The sequence below is a fragment of the Ictalurus furcatus genome, chromosome 13, assembly GCF_023375685.1.
Source record: "Ictalurus furcatus strain D&B chromosome 13, Billie_1.0, whole genome shotgun sequence".
NCBI lineage: Eukaryota > Metazoa > Chordata > Actinopteri > Siluriformes > Ictaluridae > Ictalurus > Ictalurus furcatus.
In genome coordinates this window covers 20,930,192-20,953,085 of record NC_071267.1, presented here as the reverse complement: position 1 = coordinate 20,953,085, position 22,894 = coordinate 20,930,192, and the positions used below count along the sequence as shown (strand labels likewise).

The following is a 22,894-nucleotide window of genomic DNA, read 5'->3' as shown; positions in this document are numbered from 1 at the left end:
GTCTTGCTATTTACATTAGTTGTATGAAAGTTCACAGCACAGATTAATTCCCTCTTACACTCTTTATGATAATGTCACAGTTTCACATCACATCTTGTCATCATTGTACATTTTCTCTATACTGGGTTTGGGGCATCTCATGATCTGTCAAACCCAAATAAAACAACTGTCTGGCAATCTATGCAGATATGAAAATCTTCTCAGTACAGGAAAAAGGGGTTTTTTTTTTGTGGCGTGTGGTCAGGTGTCACTCCAGTAGGAACACAGTGCAGAGAATACACACACATGTATTCAGCCAGTTAACACACAACTTTTCATGCTCACCGGTTGTCAGCAGCTCTCTCGCACTCTTCTCTGGCACTGCTCGTCTCATCTTCTAGCCTCCGAATGGCCAACTCAATCTCTTTGTCCCGCCCCTGGCGCACTTCCTCTTTCAACTCTCGTTCTCGGGTAAGCAGCCACACTTCCTGAGGAAACACAATCCTCTCAATCACTTTACGCACTGCAAGTTAGCGTTGCAGCGTTATAGTGGTTAATATGTTTACCTCACACCTCTGGGGTGGTATACAATACGTTTACATGTATATGTATGGCAGCTGTGGTTGAGTTAGTAGAGTGATGTGTCCACTAATCGTAGCGTTGGCAGTTTGATTCCCGGCCCACATGACTCCACATGACAAAGTGTCCTTGGGAAAGACACTGAACCTTAAGTTGCTCCTGATGGCAAGCTAGCGCCTTGCATGGCAGCTCTGCTACAAATGGTGTGGGAGTGTGTGTGTGAGAATGGGTAAATGAGACACAGTGTAAAACGATTTGTACTCATCTAAGGTTAAAAAGCGCTATATAAGTGCTGACCATGTATGTTGACAAAGTGAGCAAAGCAGGTAAATGACATACTTAAATAACCACTACTGATCTCACATGACATTACTGGCCTCAATTCTCATCAATGCAATGATTACACTGATACTCAAAAGTTTCTGAACACCCTATATTATTCTTTTCATTATACTTGATGAAATTGAGCTCATTTCAAATGCTAAAAGTATTAGGTGTAAGTGAACTGAAAAATGTTTGCGACTTAGTCTTTGTGACTCAACCATTTGGTTATTTGAAAAGGGATGGGGTGACAAGGATTTTATCCCAGCCGAATAAGATTAAAAAAAAAACACCCTTGGGCAATGAACTTCTCTCACAAAGTCAACATGTCATTTATAGGCACTCCCCCCCCCCACCCCCCCAAAGAACTTGTCACATTTAGGTTGGTGACAATCATCTACTCGAACAACAGCAGGACAAAAGCATTCTGTGGTTTACAAACCATTAACATGAAACAGGGTGGTGGAATACACTTGTAAACAGCCATTATCTCCATGTCATCACCTAACAATTTAAGGCCTGTCCATATTTTCAATCATGTGACTTTCTATTGCTAAGCAATAACAGTAAACCATGCTACTATTTTATTTAAAAGGGACACAGGATAACTACAGGGTGCTATAAACATTATAATTATGGGGTCGAAACAAGGTAATCTGAAGGTCAGAATCATGAATTTACTTTTAACCACTGGAAAGTCAGACTTTTACACAAATTACATACACAGATGTCCATATATAGACCCAGACACACTGAAATTTATGTTCCTATATTTGGGGCCAAAACCAACGATTCTACCATGACACAGTTTGTGCCAAGTCTGTATCTCACCATTTTCCTGCAAACTTTTCTAGATAATGTTAGTGTTTCAGTATGCACTTAAGCCACAGATAGAAAAAAAAATATCCTAAAATAATTGTTTTACTTGGAAAATTAAGTATCACCTTTCTTGGAACGTCGCTTCTGCAATCAAACATGTGAACCGGAACTATAAGTGCTATTACCCTAGGCGAACAGTCTTCGCCTTTTTAATGACAACTGAACTGTTTACTGTCTCTCACTAGGCTGCTGGGAGCAATTTTGATTCAGTGGTTATCACAAGCTTTGGCTTCAGAAGCTCTTTTGCATACAAAATTGTGGTAACACCCACTCAAAAAGTGTAAACTTGTATAACAGCTTAAAAGCCATCTTTTGATTCAATCATTTGTTTTTTTTTTAATAAATCAATGTAACCCTGTTTCAATATTTATCATCAAATGTCAGTGTCTTTCACTTTGCTTTTAACCGTTTCTTTGTTTTGTAAGGTTTGTTTTAGGTCTCTGAGCTGCATTGTGGGCAGTTTCTATGAAATGTGCCAAATAGCACAAAAATACGTCATTATATTTAATGAAATCTTTTCTTAGAGTGGAACAGATCGTCCTTTACAACTTTCTCTTAAATACAGAAATAAAACAGTTCACACAATGACATACTTCCTTTTTCATGTAATTTTCTTCCCAGGTCTGTTTCTCAATTTCCAGCCGTTCCTGCAAAGCCTTCATTTCCACCTAAGAACAAAAACAACCCCACCCCCAACATAACATAAGAGGAGTTTACATGGCTAATAAGTCAGGAAACATAACATTTAGCAAATAATTCCTGAGTGCTGCAGATCACTTGTACTGGACAACTGATATACAGTATAACAGAAGTTTGTTACGTGTGTCATCATTCCTGTTTGTTTTGGACTTTAAACACAAATCACATGCATGTAGTGCTCACGATTCCAACAAGCAGCAGAGTTCATTACTGTCCACTACTTGTGTGTATTTTCTTTTCTTTTGTGTGTGTGTGTGTGTGTGTGTGTGTGTGTGTGTGTGTGTGTGTGTGTGTGTGTGTGTGTGTGTGTGTGTGTGCGCGTGTGCTTGTAAAGGTCTATTGATTTATGTAGTAATAATTGCCATGCAAGAAAAATTTCAGACTTTGACAATAAAGTCAATTTCTAATAGCTATATCTATCTATAGACTGTCATTTTCAATGAAAGAGTTAGCATGGAGATGTAGAGGAGATGTGAGATACAGTGTACTGCCTTCACCACAGCATAATTATAGATTGTTATACATACAGTGCCTGCCACTAATATTGGCACCCTTGGTAAATATGAGCAAAGAAGGCTGTGAAAAATTGTCTTTATTGTTTAACCTTTTGTCAAATTTTTTCACAAAAATACTGTACTCTCATGGAAATCAAACAATTGCGAAGAAAACACACGTTTAAAAAAAAAAAAAAAAAAAAAAAAAAAAAATTGTTAAATATAGGTGTGCCACAATTATTGGCACCCCTATGAATTCATATGAGTAAAACATATTTGAAGTATATTCCCAGTGATATGTTTAAAAAAAAAAATAAATAAAAAAAATAAAAAAAATTGTATACCTGGGTGACTAGGAACATGAGTTGTTCAACCATGACTTCCTGTTTCACATACGGGCTAACACGTAGGCCAAATTCCCTTAGTCATTCAAAACAATGGGTAAGAGCAAGGAATATAGCGGTGATGTGCAAAAGGTTGTTGAGCTTCACAAAATGGGAAGTGGCTATAAGAAAATAGCACACTATATTCTTAATTTTTTTTAGCGATGTATTCAAAATGGATATAGAATATTAAAACTATACCTTCTTAACCCTTTACTTTTTAGGAAAATACAAGATATAAATCACATCCAAATCACTTGAGACCATTACTGTAATGTAAAATAAATCATGATTTTTTTTTTTGCGCTCAATAGACAACTTAATTTTTTCTACACAAAATCCCAATTAACTAAAAAATATTTAGTTTCAGACTCTAGTGAACTAATTTTCCTAAAATTAGTTTTTGGGGGGTTTTTTTCTTTGTAATTTTACCTACAAATGTCCGTTCTAAACCGTGTATTATGTATCGTGTATTATGTACGTCTCAAATATTGCAATATTTTATTCAAAAATAATATTTTTGATACATTTGGTTATATTTTAAACCTGAATAACAGGTATAAATAAGCTTTAATGTATAAACACGTTGGATTTTTTATTTTTATTTCAGGAATAATGTTTTTTTGTTTAGTTATTCATACAGAATATAATGCATTTTATGCAATAAAAAACATCTAAAGAATCTAGATGTTTTATGTAATTTAATCATGAAAGGGTTCATGCATAATTTAAATCGTGTGCATGGTTTATTTAGATGAGCAAAAAGAAAATACATGAGCACAATTTCATTAGCACAAATACTATATATATAAAGCAGTTCTCTCTTGCATGAACATTATGAGTTCCTGTAACTTCTAGTAACTTTTAATGGTCTAAAAGCTTCTGGACATTTTGCATTAGCCAATTATTGACACTGATAATGGCTTCGAGTCTCGATATAAAGCTTGTCTGCCCTTTCCGGACAAAATAGGAGCATGCAACTCAATCCAGCTATACCAGGGGTGTCCAGTCTTACCCGCAATCAAGCAGGAGCCACACCTGATCGCACCTGTTTAATCAGCTGTTCTTGGCTTTCAAGAGACTCAGGAGAGGCTTCTGCTTGATTGGAATCAAAACCTGCACCCACACCGGCCCTATCCGCATAAGATTAGACAATAATCTTGCACTCTGAGAAGAAAACTTCACAAGTTTGACATGTGACGCATGACATATGTTATAATGCAGAATGTCTTACAGGTCTGTTGAATTTTCTAAATAGCATTCCAAAATAAACAGAAATTTCGTCTGCACTTGCGCTTTCAGGGCTTTACCTGGTGCCGTCTCTCCTGCTCCTCTCTGCTCTTCTCCATCTCTTCTCTTAGAGTGCGATTAGCCAGAGAGCTGTTGTTCTCCAACTGAGTCTTCAACTCCTCCAGCTCAGCATGCTGCCTGTAATACATACACACGAGTTTAAGCTTAAGCTTGGATCTGTCAGTAGTACAGTGACAAATGAACGAAGCTCAAGTGATCATGTAATTTTTAGTTGCAAAACTGAAACTGTATGAATGTTGACTGACCTCGCAGCTTGTTGGGCAAGTCGCTCCTTCTCATCAGCAACGTCCTTATAGAGCCGCCTTCTCTGCTGCTGTAGGGCATTCTCTTCTTCCTGCAGCTGCTTCTCAAACCTAACACACACACAGCTTCATACAGTTACACAGTCCTAACCTGTACACTATAATTATGAAGAAGAATTCTCAAGATGCCCCTCACAAAAACAGCAATGTCTTTTGGATGAGACGTTAAACCGAGGCCCTGACGCTCTGTGGTCATTAAAAACCCCAGGACACTTCTTGTAAAGAGTAGGGTGTCTTGGCGAAACTCCCCTATTGGACCTTATCCATCGTGGCCCCCTAATAATCCCCATACCTGATTTGGCTACATCACTCTCCTCTCCACCAATAGCTGGTGTGTGGTGGGTGTTCTGGTGCACTATGGCTGTCGCCACATCATCCGGGTGGATGCTACACACTAGTGGTGGTTGAGAAGACACATCCTCCCCTTACCCACTATGTAAAGTGTGTTGAGTGTCTAGAAAAGCGCTATATAAATGTAACTAATCAACTACATGATACGGAAATGTAACCCTAGAGATAATCTCATATCTGATCAATGAGCTGTGAATTTTCCGGTATATTTTAACACAAGGTTGAAAGGGTAATGCAGAATCAGACTCAGACAATTACCCTTTCAAGGGTACCGGATACGATTAAAGTTTACATTACTAATGCTAATGACTGGCAGCATTTTGTAAGGGAGAGTACAGTGGATGTGTTCTCTATTTTCTGTCCTAATAAAGGTTCTTTGTGTTCAAGGTTCTTTGACTTTACACAGCTGCACAGTGTACCTTTGCTTGGCGAGCTCCCTCTCACGCTGGCACTGTTCGTCTCTCTCGCTTTCCAGCTGCTGTCGGAGCTCCTCAATCTGTCTGACATAGCGCTGTGCTGCTCTCTCATCTGCTTGCAGCAATTCGGCCTCGTGCACCACCTTCAGCTTCTTCAGCTCCTGCTTGTGCTTGGAGATCAGCTTTTGGATCTCTGGCTCCAGGCCTGAACATGCATACGTGAGTATATGTTATACAAAAGTGACATTTCAAAAGATCTTGGTAGTTCTAGGAAATTAGTAAAACTAGCCTATTAGTAAGAAGTTAGTGTAGTGTTGGTCAAAATGAAGAAAAATCTCATAGTAATGAACTGTAATGTCCTTGTTTGCCTTTATTTTCACCTCACCACATTTGTGTGCATGTACAAATTTGAGCATTTCCCCCTGTATTTTACCTACTCTGTCACGGAGTACTCACAGCCAGTCGCATACAAATTTTGTGTAACAGTTTGGATGGCTGACGTAACTGAATGGGACAGACATTTTACCCGATTATGCCACTCAGAAGATAGATCTCTGACAGCTCAGCCGATGGGGGACTGGAAGAGGAGCTGGCAGGATAATTGGTTTCACCAGCTCACCTTTGACAGTGATTTCCTTGATCTTCTTGGTCTTCTCATCAATCCACTTCTCTCGCCGGACCTTTTCCGTGGCACTCATCAACTCTTTCAGTTTTTTAATCTCCTGAGATTGGGAAGAAAGAGGGATTGAGAGAATAAAGGGATAAAGAAATGAAACAAAAAAACAGAACTTTTCACTGTAGCCAAAAGGCTAGCTAAGGGGGGGGGGCAGAACAAAGAATGCATTTTGGTCTGTTATACACCCTACAACTCTAACCTTCAAGACACACAGAGCAATCGTTTAAGCATAACCCTCAAAAATAATTCTCAAAATTGGTAAAACATGGAATAAATATAATACTTTATTAAAGCACACTAGATGGCCAGAAGTTTGTGGGCACCAGAGTACTACACCCATATGTGGGTATTCTTCCCCAAACTGTTGCCACAAATTTGGAAGCACACAATTGTATAGGATGTCTTAGTATGCTGTAGCATTAAGATGTCTCTTCACTTGGACTAAGAGCCCCAAACATGTTCCAGCATGGCAATGCCCCTGTGCACAAAGTGAAATAAAGTCATGGTCTACCAAGGTTGGAGTGGAAGAACTCCAGTGTCCTGTACAGAACACCGAATGCACCCCAGGCCTCTTCACCCAACATCAGTGCCCAACCTAATGCTCTTATGGCTGTATGAACAAATGTTCACACAGCTACGCTCCAAAATCTACTGGAAAGCCTTCCCAGAAAAGTGGAGGCTATTAGAACAGCAAATAAGGGACGAACTCTGGAATAGGATGTTGAAAAGGCACATATGGGTGTAATGGTCAGGTGTCCACATACTTTTGGCCATATAGCGTATAACTAAAATATTGTTTTTTTTTTAAAGAGATGAGTAACTCAAATGACTGTGCAATGTAATTCAATAGTATTCATCAGCAGGTAAAGGGGAGTGTGCAAAAATAACAAAAATGAAAGGGTTAAAATGATACAGATTTCAAATGAAGCTGCATTCATTAATTTAGAAAGGAATAAAACATGGGGCATGGTGTTATGGCAAAATAATCAGTCGATGACATTCTAGTGAGATGCGGCTCAATGCGAAGCATAGTTATGGTGATCACCCCAAAATATTTTATTCCTCTATTATATTATACCATAGCAATTTGCCAATGAAGGCAGCTTTTATTTATTAAAGAATGACTTTACTTTTTTAATCAATTTTTACTTACACTCAATGTTGTCACTTACATTAAACCTATTATATACAGATGTTCCCTCAACACAAAAAAATAATAACATTAATAATAATAATTTCTGTTATTGAGAAACCAGAAAGTATAAAATTCTCTGTCCTGAAGACTTTTCTGTGGTGAAAAGATTACTGATGGTTACTGAAAGCTCTGAAACTGGAGACTCCTTCCATAAATGTTAAATAAACCTTCACCAGATCAAGGTTTAGACATTTTACATGACGTTTCTTTCTTTTTTTTATTATTAGCCTTAGATTAGGTGAAGCATCCACCATATAAGTTCCCATGTATGAACAGTTACTATAGAAACGTTTGTCTTGCAACCACTGTCAAAATATTCTGTTAAATTAATGAACTCAACAAATTCTAACCAATTGGATTGGAGAATTCAACAGTGCCGTGGTATAATTAATTTGACTGACTCATGTTTCAGACTAATGATGGCTTGCAACATCTGTGTATGTCTACTTCAGATGAACATGTAGTCAACAGGCAGTGTTACACCTGTGAATTGAGCACTGTGCCTGCTTCACTGCACAAAACCTCACTGTTTTCTGGCACACTATATTTACTTTCATGCAACAACAAAAAAAAAAAAAAAAAAAAAAAAAACACGCTAGAGGAAAGGAAACTTTCAGACGTGTCCTTCAGAGAAGTGAAGGGTGGGGTGGTCATGACTCAGTGGAAAATAATCCAAATGTGTTGTTTTCAGAGGAGCCTGCAACTATTTTATTTGATCATTTAGAGGCAGAAAGAATAAATACATACAATGACATAACGTTTAACTGAGCTGGCCACAGTAAACATTCTATAAAAGACTCTGATTTATTACAAAACGTCCACTAGCTTGTAAAGGGTGTGCCTGTTACTCTCCAACAAGTCTGCATGTCTGACTTTATTACAGGCTTCTCACAGCAGGGTATAATGATGCTGTTTGCAATGGATCCTTGAACAGTTTTATCATTCGTTTTCACTATGTTCACTGTTAAGCATTTTATTATGCACTTTTAAGTCTCCCTATGCCTGATAGACATTCAAGTGTCAGCAAAAGCTTGACGTGTGAAGGAAAGCAATGAGATGATAAAAGTGTGGAGGTTGGAAATGGAAACACAAGCATTACCTCACACAAGGGACCCAGAATTTGCCACAGCTACAGCCAGAGGAACAAATAAGCAGAGGGGCAGAGAAAAACAGTCATGGAAAGAAAGAGAGAACAGTTAAAGAAAGTGAAAGCAAAAGCATTGTTGCAATCAGGCACATGCATCCCCCTACACCATTCTACATGAAAAGTTTAGGGTAAGATAAATAAACATCAGGGGTTACTATTAAAGCTGAACAGTGACTGCAACATTTTGCTTGCTAAAAAAAGAAATAAGATCTAAAGGTCTGCGACTGAGTCAAATCAACCCAGTAGTCTTCATGTTCTAGGTTTGAAAAGAGCACACATGCAGAGCAACCAAGCAGGTAAGCCCCCTAGTGTCAACATAACACTAATGCAGGAAGTATTAAAAGCATTATAAGCTAGTGTAGTGTCACTAACAAACACCAGAGCTCTCATTTATCAAAGTGTGTGTAAAACAAGTACTAAATTTGTCACCCATACTCACAAGAAAACTGGTATTTATCACATGTGCGTACACAGCTGTATGAAGAGGCCATTGCTAAATCTCACATTTTGTAAACTGGATTTGCTAGTGCACGGCCACACTCATTTAATAAAACTGCCCTCAGAACATCATACACGATAAACAACTTCCCTTTAAAAAGGTACACTCATACCTACTCACACCTACTCACACCTACAGCGACTCGCAGCAACAAAGCGACCGTTGGTTTTCAACGAGAACTGGCGACTTCCAGCGACAGCAACTGTTGGTGACTAGATGTGGGCGTGTCCAGCGAGGCGACAAAGTTGAGAAAATTTGAACGTTATCCAAATTTGGAGTGACTCGGTGCAGTGACTACCAATGGGAATCCGCCATGCTGCATGCGAGTCTGAATTGTTTCGTGGACCCAGACAGTCCGGCATTGGTGCTTTCGCCACAGATAGATAGCTGCAATGGCAGAGAGCACACACTGCTCCTTCATTCCGTTGGATATGATGCATATATATTACACACACTGGTGAATTTTATATGCAAATGCGCTCCCTCCAGAATGTTTCGTTTAGTGGCAAGAAAACTGGTTTGTTGTCAAAAGTGGAAAGTTAGTTGTGCTACCCGCTGATAAATGTTACTATGGCTACCAACAGTAGGAATGCCTACTGGCGACTTCATATTAAGCGACTGGTGACTTGCAGCAATAATCACTGTATTTGTGAATGTACCTTAAAAGCACAATAGACAATGAAGTAAAGATATGGTTACATGAAGCAGAGCAAAACAAAAATGGTTTATTTGGCACTCTTACATCTGTATTTTATTTACCCGGTTACATTTAGAAACTCTGCTATGGCATGACAATTCTGCATTTTTGATGTTTCCACTGCTGATTTTGGAAATGTAACGCATCGCAGCGTGAGCAATATGAATGAAGGTAAGACATGTCATTATAGTTGTCAATTCAGTTGGTGGAGAAATGCCAGTCTCGTCTCCAATGCCTTTAGCTATAAGTCCAAGAACAAATCAAGTAAAACTAAATTGGGCAAACAAAAGGACTGATGATCCACTCCTCACTCTCAGCATGGAATTTCCACTGGTGGTAAAAACACATTCCCTCTGCAAAGCTACATGACTCCAATCTTCAAACAAGGCATAATCCCAATCAATCTTTAAATGTCCCTTTTATACGATTTTACTTTTCATTCCATCGGTCATCTGTCCACACCTTGTGAGCACTGAAATCAGTAATTACTCTCTCAATTAAGCGGATATGATGTACGTGAAATAGAAGCTCCGCATAGTCAGTTTACCTGCTATTACACTTGCTATTGGTTCTTGCTTACGCATAGTTAGGAGTGTGCGGAAATATAAACAAATCCTTACGCATAAGCAAAACTTGATAAATCCCATTTGATGCATAGAAATGTGCATACACATGGTTTATGAGCAAAACTATACATACACACGGTTGATAAATGAAGCCCCAGGTCTGACTATCAGCGTGATGATAAAATATAGTGAATTATATAGGGTGAAGGTTACAACTCACCAGTTCATGCTGCTCCTGCATCTGGTTGATCTTTTTTGTGTATTTCTGGTCGACCTGTTTGAGCTCGGCCACCACACCCTCACAGCGCTCACTCAGGGCCTTCTTGTCATCGATCAGCTGAGAACAAGAGATAGGAGTTTCAAACCACAAGCTGTACAGTTTCACTTCTTTTTGGGGACACGACCCATTGAGTTCAAAGCCCAGCACTACTAAGCTTCACAGTTGGGTCCTTGAGAAAGATCCTTAAAGAGCCTCATTGGCTCGGTCATTTCCTGTCTCAAATGTAAATTGCTTTGGATAAAAGTGTCAGACAAATGTAAAAGCTTTGGGACTGTTTCTTCCCAATACTGATATGTACAAATGAATACAAAGTACATTTCTGAACTAAAAGGTCTGTAGGGACTTTTATATGGAAGGGATATAACTAGGTGATAAAACGGGGATGTAATTACAGAATTATAATCTGTAGCAGCGTTTCTCAACTCCTGGTCCTGCTCTAACCAGTCCTAACCCTAACCCCTAACCATGTTCTGGGTTGTTAATTAGCTGATGAAGTGTACAAACACTTCTACTTTCTTCTTAATACTGCTCCTGCATTTCCAGTTCATTCACTACACTTGCAATGGAATTATTTTACAGTCCATGTCTGCAAGTGCTCCCGAAGATGAATATCAAAAGACATTCATTTGATATGCAAGAATACTTGCAAACTGTATTCTTCATCACACATAAGCTAGTACAAAAAGGTAAGAAAATACCAATTTTTACACATACATGCATACTCATAACTTATACATGCATACATACATGCGTACTCACAACTTATACATGCATGCATACATACATGCATACTCAACTTATACATGCATGCATACAGACATGCATACTCACAACTTATACATCCATACTCACATGCATACTCACAACTTATACATGCATGCATACTCACAACTTATACATGCATGCATACTCACATGCATACTCACAACTTATACATGCATGCATACTCACAGCTTATACATGCATGCATACATATATGCATACTCACAACTTATACATCCATACTCACATGCATACTCACAACTTATACATGCATGCATACTCACAACTTATACATGCATGCATACTCACATGCATACTCACAACTTATACATGCATGCATACTCACAGCTTATACATGCATGCATACATATATGCATACTCACAACACATGCATGCATACTCACACCACACACACACCACACACACACCACACACACACCACACACACACACTCCACTTTAAAAGTTTTAACACCTGTAAAACTGCCCATTCAAGAAGTTATCTAATCAGCCAATCATGTGGCAACAGTGCAACACAAAATAAAAAAAATCATGCGGGTACAGTTCAAGAGCTTGTTCACATCAGACATCAGAATGATCTCTGACTTGGTTGATCGTGAATGATTGTGCCATGGTTGTTGGTGCCAGATGGGCTGGTTTGAGTAGTTCATAAACTGCTGATCTCCTGGGATTTTCACACACAACAGTCAATACACACAAAACACTGAGTGGGCGACAGTTCTGTTACTGGAAACGCCTTGTTGATAGAGTTCAGAGGAAAATGACCTGATTGTTTTTTAGCTGCCAGGAAGGATAGTAACTCGTATAATCACGCTTTACAACTGTGGTGAGCAGAAAATCATCTCAGCATGCACAAAACATCGACCTTGAGGTGGATGGGCTACAACAGCAGAAGACCACATTGGGTTCCACTCTTGTCAGCCACTAACAGTAATATGAGGCCATCATGGGCATAGATATTTCATTTCGTCTACAATCAGCACTACAGGTACCTGGTCAATGAAAGCCAGGTGTCTTTGAATTGTAGCCTCATATTGTTGTTTCTGAAGCTGGAAGCTGTGGTTGAGCTCCTTCTCAGTCTCCTTCACATGATGGAGCGTCAGCTCTCTCTGCTGGGTCTGCAGGCACAAAACCACACGTCAGTTTGGTCTCACCAGCAGTACATGCTATGTTTTGGTATTTATAACAGCTGTCTAGACAGACATGCAAATAATGCACTTGTTGTACACAATGCATGTGTACAAGGTTACCAGTGCGGTCTGTAGCAGGGTGACAGTGCGTTTCTTTTCCTCCAGCTCCAGTTTGAGTCTCATCATAGAGCCGGTAACCTCAGCAGCAGTAGCAGAAGCCTGATCCACTGCAGCCAGCTCCTCCTCAGACAGCAACACCTACACAAACACATACAAAGCAAAAACTATAGGAATGAAAGAAACTAAAGCCTTCTTATTTGTCCGTTTTATCTGTTTATGACTTAATATGATAGTATGACATCGTTCATATGTTTATGATCTGGTTCACATGTTTACAACTCAGCATGATCTGTTTCACATGTGTATGACTTAATATCGTACTATGACATGTTTCACTTCATTACGACTTAATATGACTCAATATGATCTGTTTTACTTGTTTATGACTTATGATACTCTGACTTAGTTCACATGTTTATGACTCAACATGATCTCTTTCACTTATGACTTAACATGATACTACGACATGTTTGACGTTTGTGACTCAATATGAGATGTTTCACATGCTAATAATTCACTATGATCTGTTTCACATGTTTATGACTTAATATTATACTTTGACATGTTTCACGTTTTTGCCTCTATATGAATTTTTCACATGTTAATGACTTAATATGATACTATTACATGTTTCACATGTTTATGACTCAATATGAGATGTTTCACATGGTAATGGCTCATTATGATCTGTATCACATGTTAATGACTTAATACGATACTATTACATGTTTATGACTCTATGATCTTTCACTTGTTAACGACTCAATATGATCGATTTCACATGTTTATGACTTAATATGAATCAATATGAGATGTTTCACATGTTAATGACTTCTTATTTGAAAAATAAATATTAATATGGACAGTAAGCAGAAAAAAAAAAACAAGTGGATCAAATCAAAGTTCTTAGCAGTACCTCTCTGTGTGATCCCGAGGTAACTGAACGTGGCCTTTCCTGCTCGGACTTCTCCATCTCATCCAGGAAGCTCATGATGCTCTGCAGTTTGGCTTCGGACAGTAAAGCCCCAGCATCTGACAAGGCTGGGCTCTGACTCAGCTGTCCGTGCCTCTCCACGTTATCTGTGGTTAGGGTGATCGACTCTCCGTCCTGAAGTGGTGAGTTGGAGGTTAGAACAGAGTAGTGTTCTCAAAGCATGACCAGTCTGTATAGCAATTTTGTTTAAAAAAATTCTAATTCTAATTCTAATCTAATTCTTTCTTGAAGTCGATCATAAATGTTCAACCACATCCACTACAACAGCTGCATATATATGCTCAGCAAAAAAAGAAACATCCTCTCATATTCAACAGTTTTTATTTCCAGCAAATTTCTTAACATGTGTAAATATTTGTATTAACATAAAAACATTCAACAACTGAGACATAAACTGGACAAGTTTCACAGACATTTGATGAACAGAAATGGAATAATGAGTGCCTGAACAAAGAGGGGGTCAATATCAAAAGTAACAGTCAGAATCTGGTGGCCTCCAGCTGCTTTGACTACTACAGTGCATCTCAGCCTCATGGACTGCACCAGATTTGTCAGTTCTGGCTGTGAGATGTTACCCCACTCTTCTACCAAGGCAAGTTCTCGATCACATCAGGGTGGACACATGGTTACATGTAATTTCCACTGCAAGGACGATCAGCTGTCCTTCCTGTCTCCCTGGAGCACTGTCTTAGGCGTCTTACGTTACAGGCATTGCAGTTTATTGCTCTGGCCACATCTGCAGTCCTCATGCCTCCCTGCAGCAGGTCTATGGCATGTTCACACAGGTGAGCAGGAACCCTAGGCATCTTTCTTCTGGTTTTTCAGAGTCAGTAGAACAGTCTCTTTAGTGTCCCAAGTTATTGTAACTGACCTTAAATACCTACCGCCTGTAAACTGTTAGTGCCTTAAGGACTGTTCCACAGGTGCATGTGCAATAATTATAGTTCATTGAACAAGCTTGTAAAACATTATTTAAACCCTTTCCAATAAAGATCTGTAAAGCTTTTTTGGATTTTAAAGAATTATCTTTAAAATACAGTCTTCTGAAAAAGGGACGTTTCTTTTTTTGCTGAGTATACATTGACCTAAAGTGTTTTTCCTTATAAGATCAAAATCATCCACCATCAATAAAATAGCCTACTATCACTTAATGACTGTACAGAAAAAAATTGCTTTGTTTGAGATTTACATGTTTGAACAATAAAGCTATTGTATGATTTGTGCTGACAGAGTGCATTTTTTTACTATGGGGTACTTTGTTTAACTTGCCATTTTCTTCCAATGAAATATGATTTCTCTGTCTGTAACAACCAATCATGTGAAACTACACTCTATATGTAAAGGGTATATTGCAATAAAGAAATCATTTGATGATGAAAAGGGTCTCTGTCTCTCTTTTAGGATGAATTTCCACCACTACTGCTTACGGTACATTTAAGAGTGGGTTGTGTTCTGTGGTTGTAAAGTTCAGGAACAATAAGCCTCTAATGCAGGGTTATACAAGTCAAATTTGCAAAGGTACAGTTAAAAGAAATGAAAATCTGTGAACAAAATCTGTAGCTAGTCTCTGGTCTGCTACAGAAGCCAGACTGGTTAATGTTTAGAAACCTGGAGTTGTTGAACTATGGCCAGTTCCTTTCATACATTGGAAGCTCTGCTACAGTATTTTTTTATTTTTTTTAGCTTGATCTAAAATACTTTGCGAGGTCTGGAACGAGACCACGATCTGCCAGTTGGCAACCTCTGCTCTAATAGCTTCATTAAATATGATGGTGTATATTTCCCTAATATTGAAATATTTGCATTATGTACATAAATGATCTGGGTCACAATCACATTTATGGTGGTCCATTTTTTTGTACACTAAGGGGCCCTTGATGACAAAAAAAAAAAATGTTTGCACTCAAAACTGTATCACTGAAGTGTATTTAGACCAAGGGTTCTCAATTTTCCCCCAAGACAGGAAGTCTATAATACAGTCAAACTAAGATACCAGCCACAAAGCCAAAAAAACTGTCTGTGGACTAGAACAGACGCACCTCATCAATCCAGGCGTATTTCTCCTTCCTGTAGCTCTTAGCCTCCGAGAGTCTCTCTGGTCCCTCCTCTAGGAGTTTGAGGGAATCCAGCAGGTCATTAAGTGTCGTTTTAGAATGAGCTCTGCTCGATGGTGCCCCCTGTCTCTGGTCCTCTACACTCACAGACCGCTGCAGAATCTCCTGAGCAATATTTAATATTTAAATCTTTTTGGAGAGAATTTACACTACCGATCAAAAGTTTGGAGGCACTCGACTGAAATGTTTCTCATGATCTTTAAAATCTTTTGATCTGAAGGTGTTATGATTAAATGATTGAAATCGGTGTTGTAGACAAAAATATAACTGTGCCAACATATTAATCTCCTTCATTAGATAACTAATATTTTATTTACAAAAAATATATATACATTTTTTAAACGGATGACTTGGAACGAAATATTCCGAAAAGCAGCTGATAAGTGTCCAGCGTAGGTGGGAACTCCTTTCATACTGTTCAAGAAGCAGCTCAGGGGAATTGCTCAAGAAATCGTTTGAGAAAATGCCAAGAATACATTTCTGGGAATTCTAGGCAAAAAGGGTGTCTACTTTGAAGATGATAAGCTACTAAATTTTTTTTTATTAATTTTGAATTTTTTTTTATCACAACATAATTCCCATAGTTCCATTTGTGTTACTCGAGAGTTTTGAGGACTATTATTCTAAAATGTGGAAAAAAATTAATATAAAGAATGAGTTTTTCTAAACTTTTGACCAGTAGCGTACATCTAGAATCACTCTCCTCTGCTCACTATTCCTCCATTAAAGCCTGATGTTTTATGCAAACTGTCTTGTCCCTTGTAAAAGCTTGAATAGTTACCTGAGAACACTGAGAGTCTCTTCGTGTCGACACCGCAGGCGATGCTGCCCTCAGATTGGCAACATCTAGTTCACTCTCCAAATTCACATTGGAATCTGGGCACAGAAATCCAACATGCTAAACAGAGAACCTCCAGCCAGACAGCGACATCAGCAGTATAGTATTTTTCTCCTATAAGATCAAAACCTCTGAAAGGGGAACCCTCTGAGCTCCAGATACCTGTGTTCTTGGCCTTGGCAGCTGTAGGAGAGCTAGGCAAACTCTGAGTGAGTTTCTTACGTCCCACTTTCCCAGCCTGCTGCAGGGCATGCACTTCCTGTTCCGCTATTCGCTGTACCTCCTCAGCTCGCTGTGCCCTCTTCTGTTGCAGCTCCTGTCACACACACAGTACAGCATTGTTATTACACTTACGAAACTATTACTGCACACATTTCAAGGCTAAACGAACAAGTTAACCCTTTTGCTATATCTGTGAGAATACAGTATCTGGTATGTGGTAAAGAAATCCAGGCTGCTGTTGTAATATGGTCTACAAGTTTTAGCCTGGGTCTAAGCAATTTATTCTAAAACATCACCAAAACAGCCCTCAAGAAGGTAAGCAAAAGACATACCTGGATAGCAGTGAGCCGGGCCAGACGGGCTTTCTCCTCTCTGATGCGTTTTCTGTCCTCCTCTTTCTTTTTCTGTGGTTTCACAGCCTTTTCATCCCCCTGTTGTTGCTCCCTTTCCTGTTTGAGCATATGTCTCACTTATGATATTTATTTTAAAATAACGTGCATGGCTAAAGACTAAATGACCCCACACAAGGCAACATTAATCCATCCATCCATCCAGCCATCCGCTTATCTTACCTGTACACAGGGTCACGGGGAGCAAACCTATCGCAGGGCACAATTACACATACATTCACACACCCTATGGACGATTTAGAGATGCCAATCAACCTACAACGCAGGTCTTTGAACATGTCTCAGTACCCTGAGAAAACTCAGGAAGCACAGGGAAAACATGCAATCTCCATGCACAAAGGGCAAAGGAGAGATTTGAACCCCTGACCCTGGAGGTGCGAGGCAAACATGCTAACCATTAAGCCCCCGACATGAGTCATAAAATAAATAAATAGATAAATAAAAACCATTTTAAAAAAAGCTAATGATTCAAAATGCATAATTGTTTCTACCAAACTAAAGAGGAAAACTCCTAATGTCTCATCAGACTTTCTGACTCCAGAAATCCTTCATCCTATTCTTGATTTCAGAGAGCATGTAAAAGTACTTTGATCATTCCTATGGTCTTGGTGCCAGTTACTGTGGCTCACCAGCATTCAAACATGAGGATCAAATGGATCAGAACACTACAGAGTTCAAGGAAATACAACTCAATACCTTTCTTTTGGAAATGAGCAGTTGCTTGAGGGCAGTTTCATTTGTTTTCCTCCTGCTGACATGGCACCGGTACCAGCGCTGGATAATGACTGCTGCGTGACTGACCTGCTGGATAAACCTGTTAAAAAAGTTACGAGTTTATTAATAACTCGAGCAGATCATGGCAGCTTGAAACAGCAATATTTTAACAGATATGATCCGACATTGGAATCTCAGAAGAATCAGGCATTTAATGATGTACTGATAAGTAGACACTACAGAACGACAGTGAGGAAGCTCAGGCCTCACCTCTCAGCCTCCTCCTCCGTGACCTCTTGTCTGCGGGGGCTGCGAGGGCTTCGGGAGCTGGAAACGTTGTTATTGGAACCTGATGAAGCGGAGAAGTTTTTCTGAGACTTCGTGAGAGAGCTGCCCTCTAAAGTCCCCTCGTCGTTCACTGTGGCTTTGATGATGTTACTGATCAGACAAAGAATCAACAAAAATAACCAGTTATTTCCTTAGAGCTACAGCACCACCTGCTGGACAAAACCACAATTCACTTTGTTTAAGTATGAGCCTTTATAGGACTTATCCATACTTGAAGCAGGGTTTCTGATTGGAGCTTTTGGGCGTGAGAGGCTTGTCTGAATGGTTGTTGTGCAGCATGGTTGTCACAGAGTTACCCACAGCTGCTTTACTGCTCCTGCACATCAAATATTAAACACATAATTAACCTGAACAATTAAATTTTATTTTACTAGTACAGCGCTTTTAACAATGGACATTGTATCAAAGCAGCTTTACAGAAATACATAAACACAGGATTCATATTTTAAATGTGTGAATTTATCCCTAATGTGCAAGTTGGTGGTGATGGTGGCAACGAAAAACTCCCCAAGATGATATGAGGAAAAAAATCTTGAGAGGAACCAGACTCGGAAGGGAACCCATCCTCATCTGGGTAACAACAGAGTGTAAAAGTAAAGGAAAGTTCATTATGGTTTCTATATGAAGTTGGTTTTGTTGAATTAATCCACTGTTCACTAAAGGAGACTTGAGAGCAAAACTGTATGTGGAAATTGCAGGCCTAAGGCCATAGCAGCAACTGTAGTCCCAGTAACCACAGCAAGACTGTCCATGTGAAATTGAAGTCCAAAACCATTTCCATGAACACAATGTGAGGATAAAGAAACTGTCCTCATAAACAAGAAGATTTTAACATCAGTTGCCTTAAAGATAAAGTCAGAGAAGTTAAAAAATAATTCTGAAAATAATCTTCTAATTACTTATTCTGAAATCTGACTGGTGAGATTGATTAATTTTCTGTTACAGCAGCTTTGACAACACTCCCATTTTGTCTGTTATCTTATATCATTTCTACAATAAACAGCTTATTTACAGGGATTTGTATAGAGGATGATCAACATAATAAACGTGAAAAACAAGACAAAAAAAAAAAATACACTGTTATTTATTATAGAAAAACAATCATGGAGTTTTTCCATGAGGAGATATTTATGTAGCATTTATGGAAGGCGTCTACAGGGTCATTGCTTTGTAAGAGTCATTAGGTTTTTGTCCACGGGACAGTGTTTTGCCAAAACACTGTCTTCTTTTTAGTTTCTCCGTAACATGACCAGCCGAGGGGTTTGAGAGTGGGAGCGAGAGGCTGGGGATGGAACGACTGTTTGTGTCTGCTATAACTGGAACTAACTTGTTTTGTGGACATTTCATCATTACATTTAACTATAAACTGATCAAAAGTAGCCATGAAGTGTCATTCTTTAATTAGTAAGTAAGTAGATTTTATTTATATAGCACATTTCACGCAGCAAAGCTGACCAAAGTGCTGAACAGAGTAAGGAAAGTAAAAATAGAAAACAGAATAAAACCAAATAAAAACAGACAATAGTAAAAATTTGATTAAAATGCCTGGGAGAAGAGATGTTTTAAGCCTCATTTTTAAAAGTGGTAATAGAAGGGGCAAGGTGGATGTCCAGTGGCAATTGATTCCATAGACGAGGGGCAGCAACTGAAAAAGCACTATCCCCCTTTGTTTTTAACCGGGAATGAGGGATTTTAATTATTAATTAATTCATTTTTAATTAATTAAAAAACACAAATGTTGGCAAGTTGCTGTGGTATCAGAGAGATAAAACACATCAGGGTGTGTTGTTTTAGGAAAGTAGTACTATAACTATAGGGTGGTAAGAGTAATTCTGCTTTCAGGCTGCATCACATCACCCTGTAGTTGATCATTTTTTCTAGAACAGCATGTCCCAAGTGATTGATTCCTTACTTAACACACCCATAGTCTGTTCGATCATCTTGGCAATAGGAAAACCCAGAGTCTGGGACAAACTAATTCGGGAAACGTAGAAAGTTAGCAGATGGCTTCAGGGCCCTGATGGGAAACGAATGATGCCAACCCACCGGTTGTTGGCAGTGAAGTTTGCCGCCAGGGAGACACCAGAATCTCTTTTCTTCAGGCCAGTGGGGGAATCCATACTGCAGGTGCTGCGGGAGCTGGAGGGCAACGGGAACGCTCGTGGCTGGTCGTCCTTAAAACACACACAGACACACAAAACTACTTTCAATTTGTTCACAAAAGACAGACAGTACAACCACAGATTTATGGTCTCATCTCAGGTTACCTTGTAGAATTGCTCTGCAAGTTTCTTAACAGTCAGTCATTCACACAGCGCTGCCAAAGAAATAGGGCAACTTGCTATCGCCACTAAGGTGGGTTGTTTGCATTTTATAGTGTGTTGAGTTCAATTTTATGTACTCTAGATAATGACTTTACTTACACTATCGATCAAAAGTTTGGAGACACTCGACTGAAATGTTTCTCATGACCTTAAAAACCTTTTGATCTGAAGGTGTAGGATTAAATGTTTGAAATCGGTGTTGTACACAAAAATATACTAATCATGCCAACATATTAATTTCTTTCATTAGAAAACCAATTTCATTTACAAATTAGTAAAAAAAAAATTATTGGATGAGATATTCCGAAAAGCAGCCAATAGGTGTCCAGCGTAGGTGGGAACTCGTTTAGTACTGTTTAAAAAGCATCTCAGGGGGATTCCTCATGAAACTGGTTCTTGACAGAAAATGTCAAGAATACATTTCTGGAAATTCTAGGCAAAAAGGGTGTTTACTTTGAAGATGCGAAAATACTACATTTTGATTTATTTTGAATTTTTTTTTTTATCACAACATAATTCCAACAGTTCCATTTGTGTTACTCCAGAGTTTTGATTATTATTATTATTATTATTATTATTATTATTATTATTATTATTATTATTAAATGTAGAATTTTTTAAATAAAAATAAAGAAACAGTGTGTCTAAACTTTTGATCGGTAGTGTATATTTCACAGCACATTTGTCAAAGATAACCCTAACTACATTTGTGTTACTGAATACATTACACAGTTATGAAATTATTACAGATTAATTTCTAGTCTCTGGTACTATCCCAGTGGCTCACTGATCATTATTACCCATTACCCCAGGCATGATTAGAATGGCAGTATATTTTCATATGCGTTTACAGGAACTATAAAGATGAAGTATTCCAGAATGAAAGTTTATAAATATTTCCTAAAGCACTGAAACTACAACAGCAGGACGGTCAGTGGTAAACGATGACGTGGGTAGAGTAGTACCAGAATGTTCCATGTTGTGTGGTCTGGGGAGGCCTTAGTGAGGCTGGCTAGTTTCCGGCGGCCATCAGTGCTGCTGTCAAACAGAGCCATGAAATCCTCTGTATTGCCCTCACTGAGAGAGAGAGAGAAAGAGAGAGAGAGAGAGAGAGAGAGAGAGCGCGAAAGAAAGAGGTGAGAATTTCATGAAGGTCAGTAAAAACAAATCACTGAATCATGATTCATATTGAATCAACTAAAAGTGAATCATTGAGCACATTCTGAAGAGTTCTGGTACAAATCACTTTCAGAAAAAAAAAAAAAAAGTAATCAACCTTTATTAAGATACTGTTCCATCTCATACAGTTCCAGGGACATTAAGCCCATTAGACATTTTGGGTTCCCTACCCTTTCCTCAAAATTTGCATAAAATCTGAAACTCCACTAATGTCTACTTCGTCAAAAAAAGATATGATATGATATGATATGATATGATATGATATGATATGATATGATATATGATATATGATATGATATATGATATGATATATGATATGATATATGATATGATATGATATATAACAATTTCCAGGTTTTTGGTTTAAGCACCACAATGCAACATACACAAACATCATGGAGACATTAACATCACTAGTATGCCTTAACACATTGAGAAGAAAAACAGGTGTGACGAGGGATATACCCACAGGAACCATGTTTCAACAAAAACAGCAAGCCATCCTGAGCATGGCTAACCATATCAGATGAACGTGTTTCAAAGAATAAAAAAAAAAAAAAAAAAAGCCTTTTTTGTGGTGACAGCTTTGTGAGGACAGCTGCATTAGGCCTTTGCTTAGGAATGCAATGTGAGGGCAGCCATTAAGAAAGACAGATGCCTTTGCCAAACCCAGAGAACGCACACTAACATATGTCTCCTCTATCCAGACATTTAAATGCCTTGGACTATCCAGAACACGAAATGTGGGCAGATGCTGCTCATCTTGACGCCGAACCATGGCCTAACATGTAGAATGCCAGCTGGCCAAATGAAAAGTAGTCAAACACTGATTTTAAAAACTGCATTCCATCATGACTCTGGGAGGGGAGGTCAGGGAATGACAGCTATTGATGAGCAGAATGAGGAGGGAACAGCGTAAGGTTATTCTTTATTCTACTTCTCTAT

General features: G+C 38.7%; 1 protein-coding gene across 4 annotated transcripts in view; it reads right to left on the bottom strand.

Moving 5' to 3' along the window:
- The window catches only part of cep131 (centrosomal protein 131), a 32,803-nt gene that overhangs the window by 4,680 nt on the left and 5,229 nt on the right, over nt 1-22,894 (bottom strand). Inside the window, exons 4-23 of one of the 4 annotated variants that reach the window (XM_053639927.1) lie at nt 21,736-21,847; nt 20,493-20,620; nt 18,658-18,762; nt 18,369-18,536; nt 18,081-18,198; nt 17,307-17,423; nt 16,915-17,068; nt 16,696-16,790; nt 15,840-16,019; nt 13,723-13,914; nt 12,807-12,944; nt 12,549-12,674; nt 10,715-10,831; nt 8,685-8,714; nt 6,334-6,436; nt 5,718-5,919; nt 4,891-4,998; nt 4,645-4,762; nt 2,352-2,426; nt 325-467 (exon numbers count right to left, since the gene is read on the bottom strand). In XM_053639927.1, coding sequence (XP_053495902.1) covers nt 325-467; nt 2,352-2,426; nt 4,645-4,762; nt 4,891-4,998; nt 5,718-5,919; nt 6,334-6,436; nt 8,685-8,714; nt 10,715-10,831; nt 12,549-12,674; nt 12,807-12,944; nt 13,723-13,914; nt 15,840-16,019; nt 16,696-16,790; nt 16,915-17,068; nt 17,307-17,423; nt 18,081-18,198; nt 18,369-18,536; nt 18,658-18,762; nt 20,493-20,620; nt 21,736-21,847 — 2,529 coding nt within the window. The remainder of the gene's footprint in view (nt 1-324; nt 468-2,351; nt 2,427-4,644; nt 4,763-4,890; nt 4,999-5,717; nt 5,920-6,333; nt 6,437-8,684; nt 8,715-10,714; nt 10,832-12,548; nt 12,675-12,806; nt 12,945-13,722; nt 13,915-15,839; nt 16,020-16,695; nt 16,791-16,914; nt 17,069-17,306; nt 17,424-18,080; nt 18,199-18,368; nt 18,537-18,657; nt 18,763-20,492; nt 20,621-21,735; nt 21,848-22,894) is intronic. The other 3 variants (XM_053639929.1, XM_053639928.1, XM_053639930.1) reach the window with 3 other exon arrangements.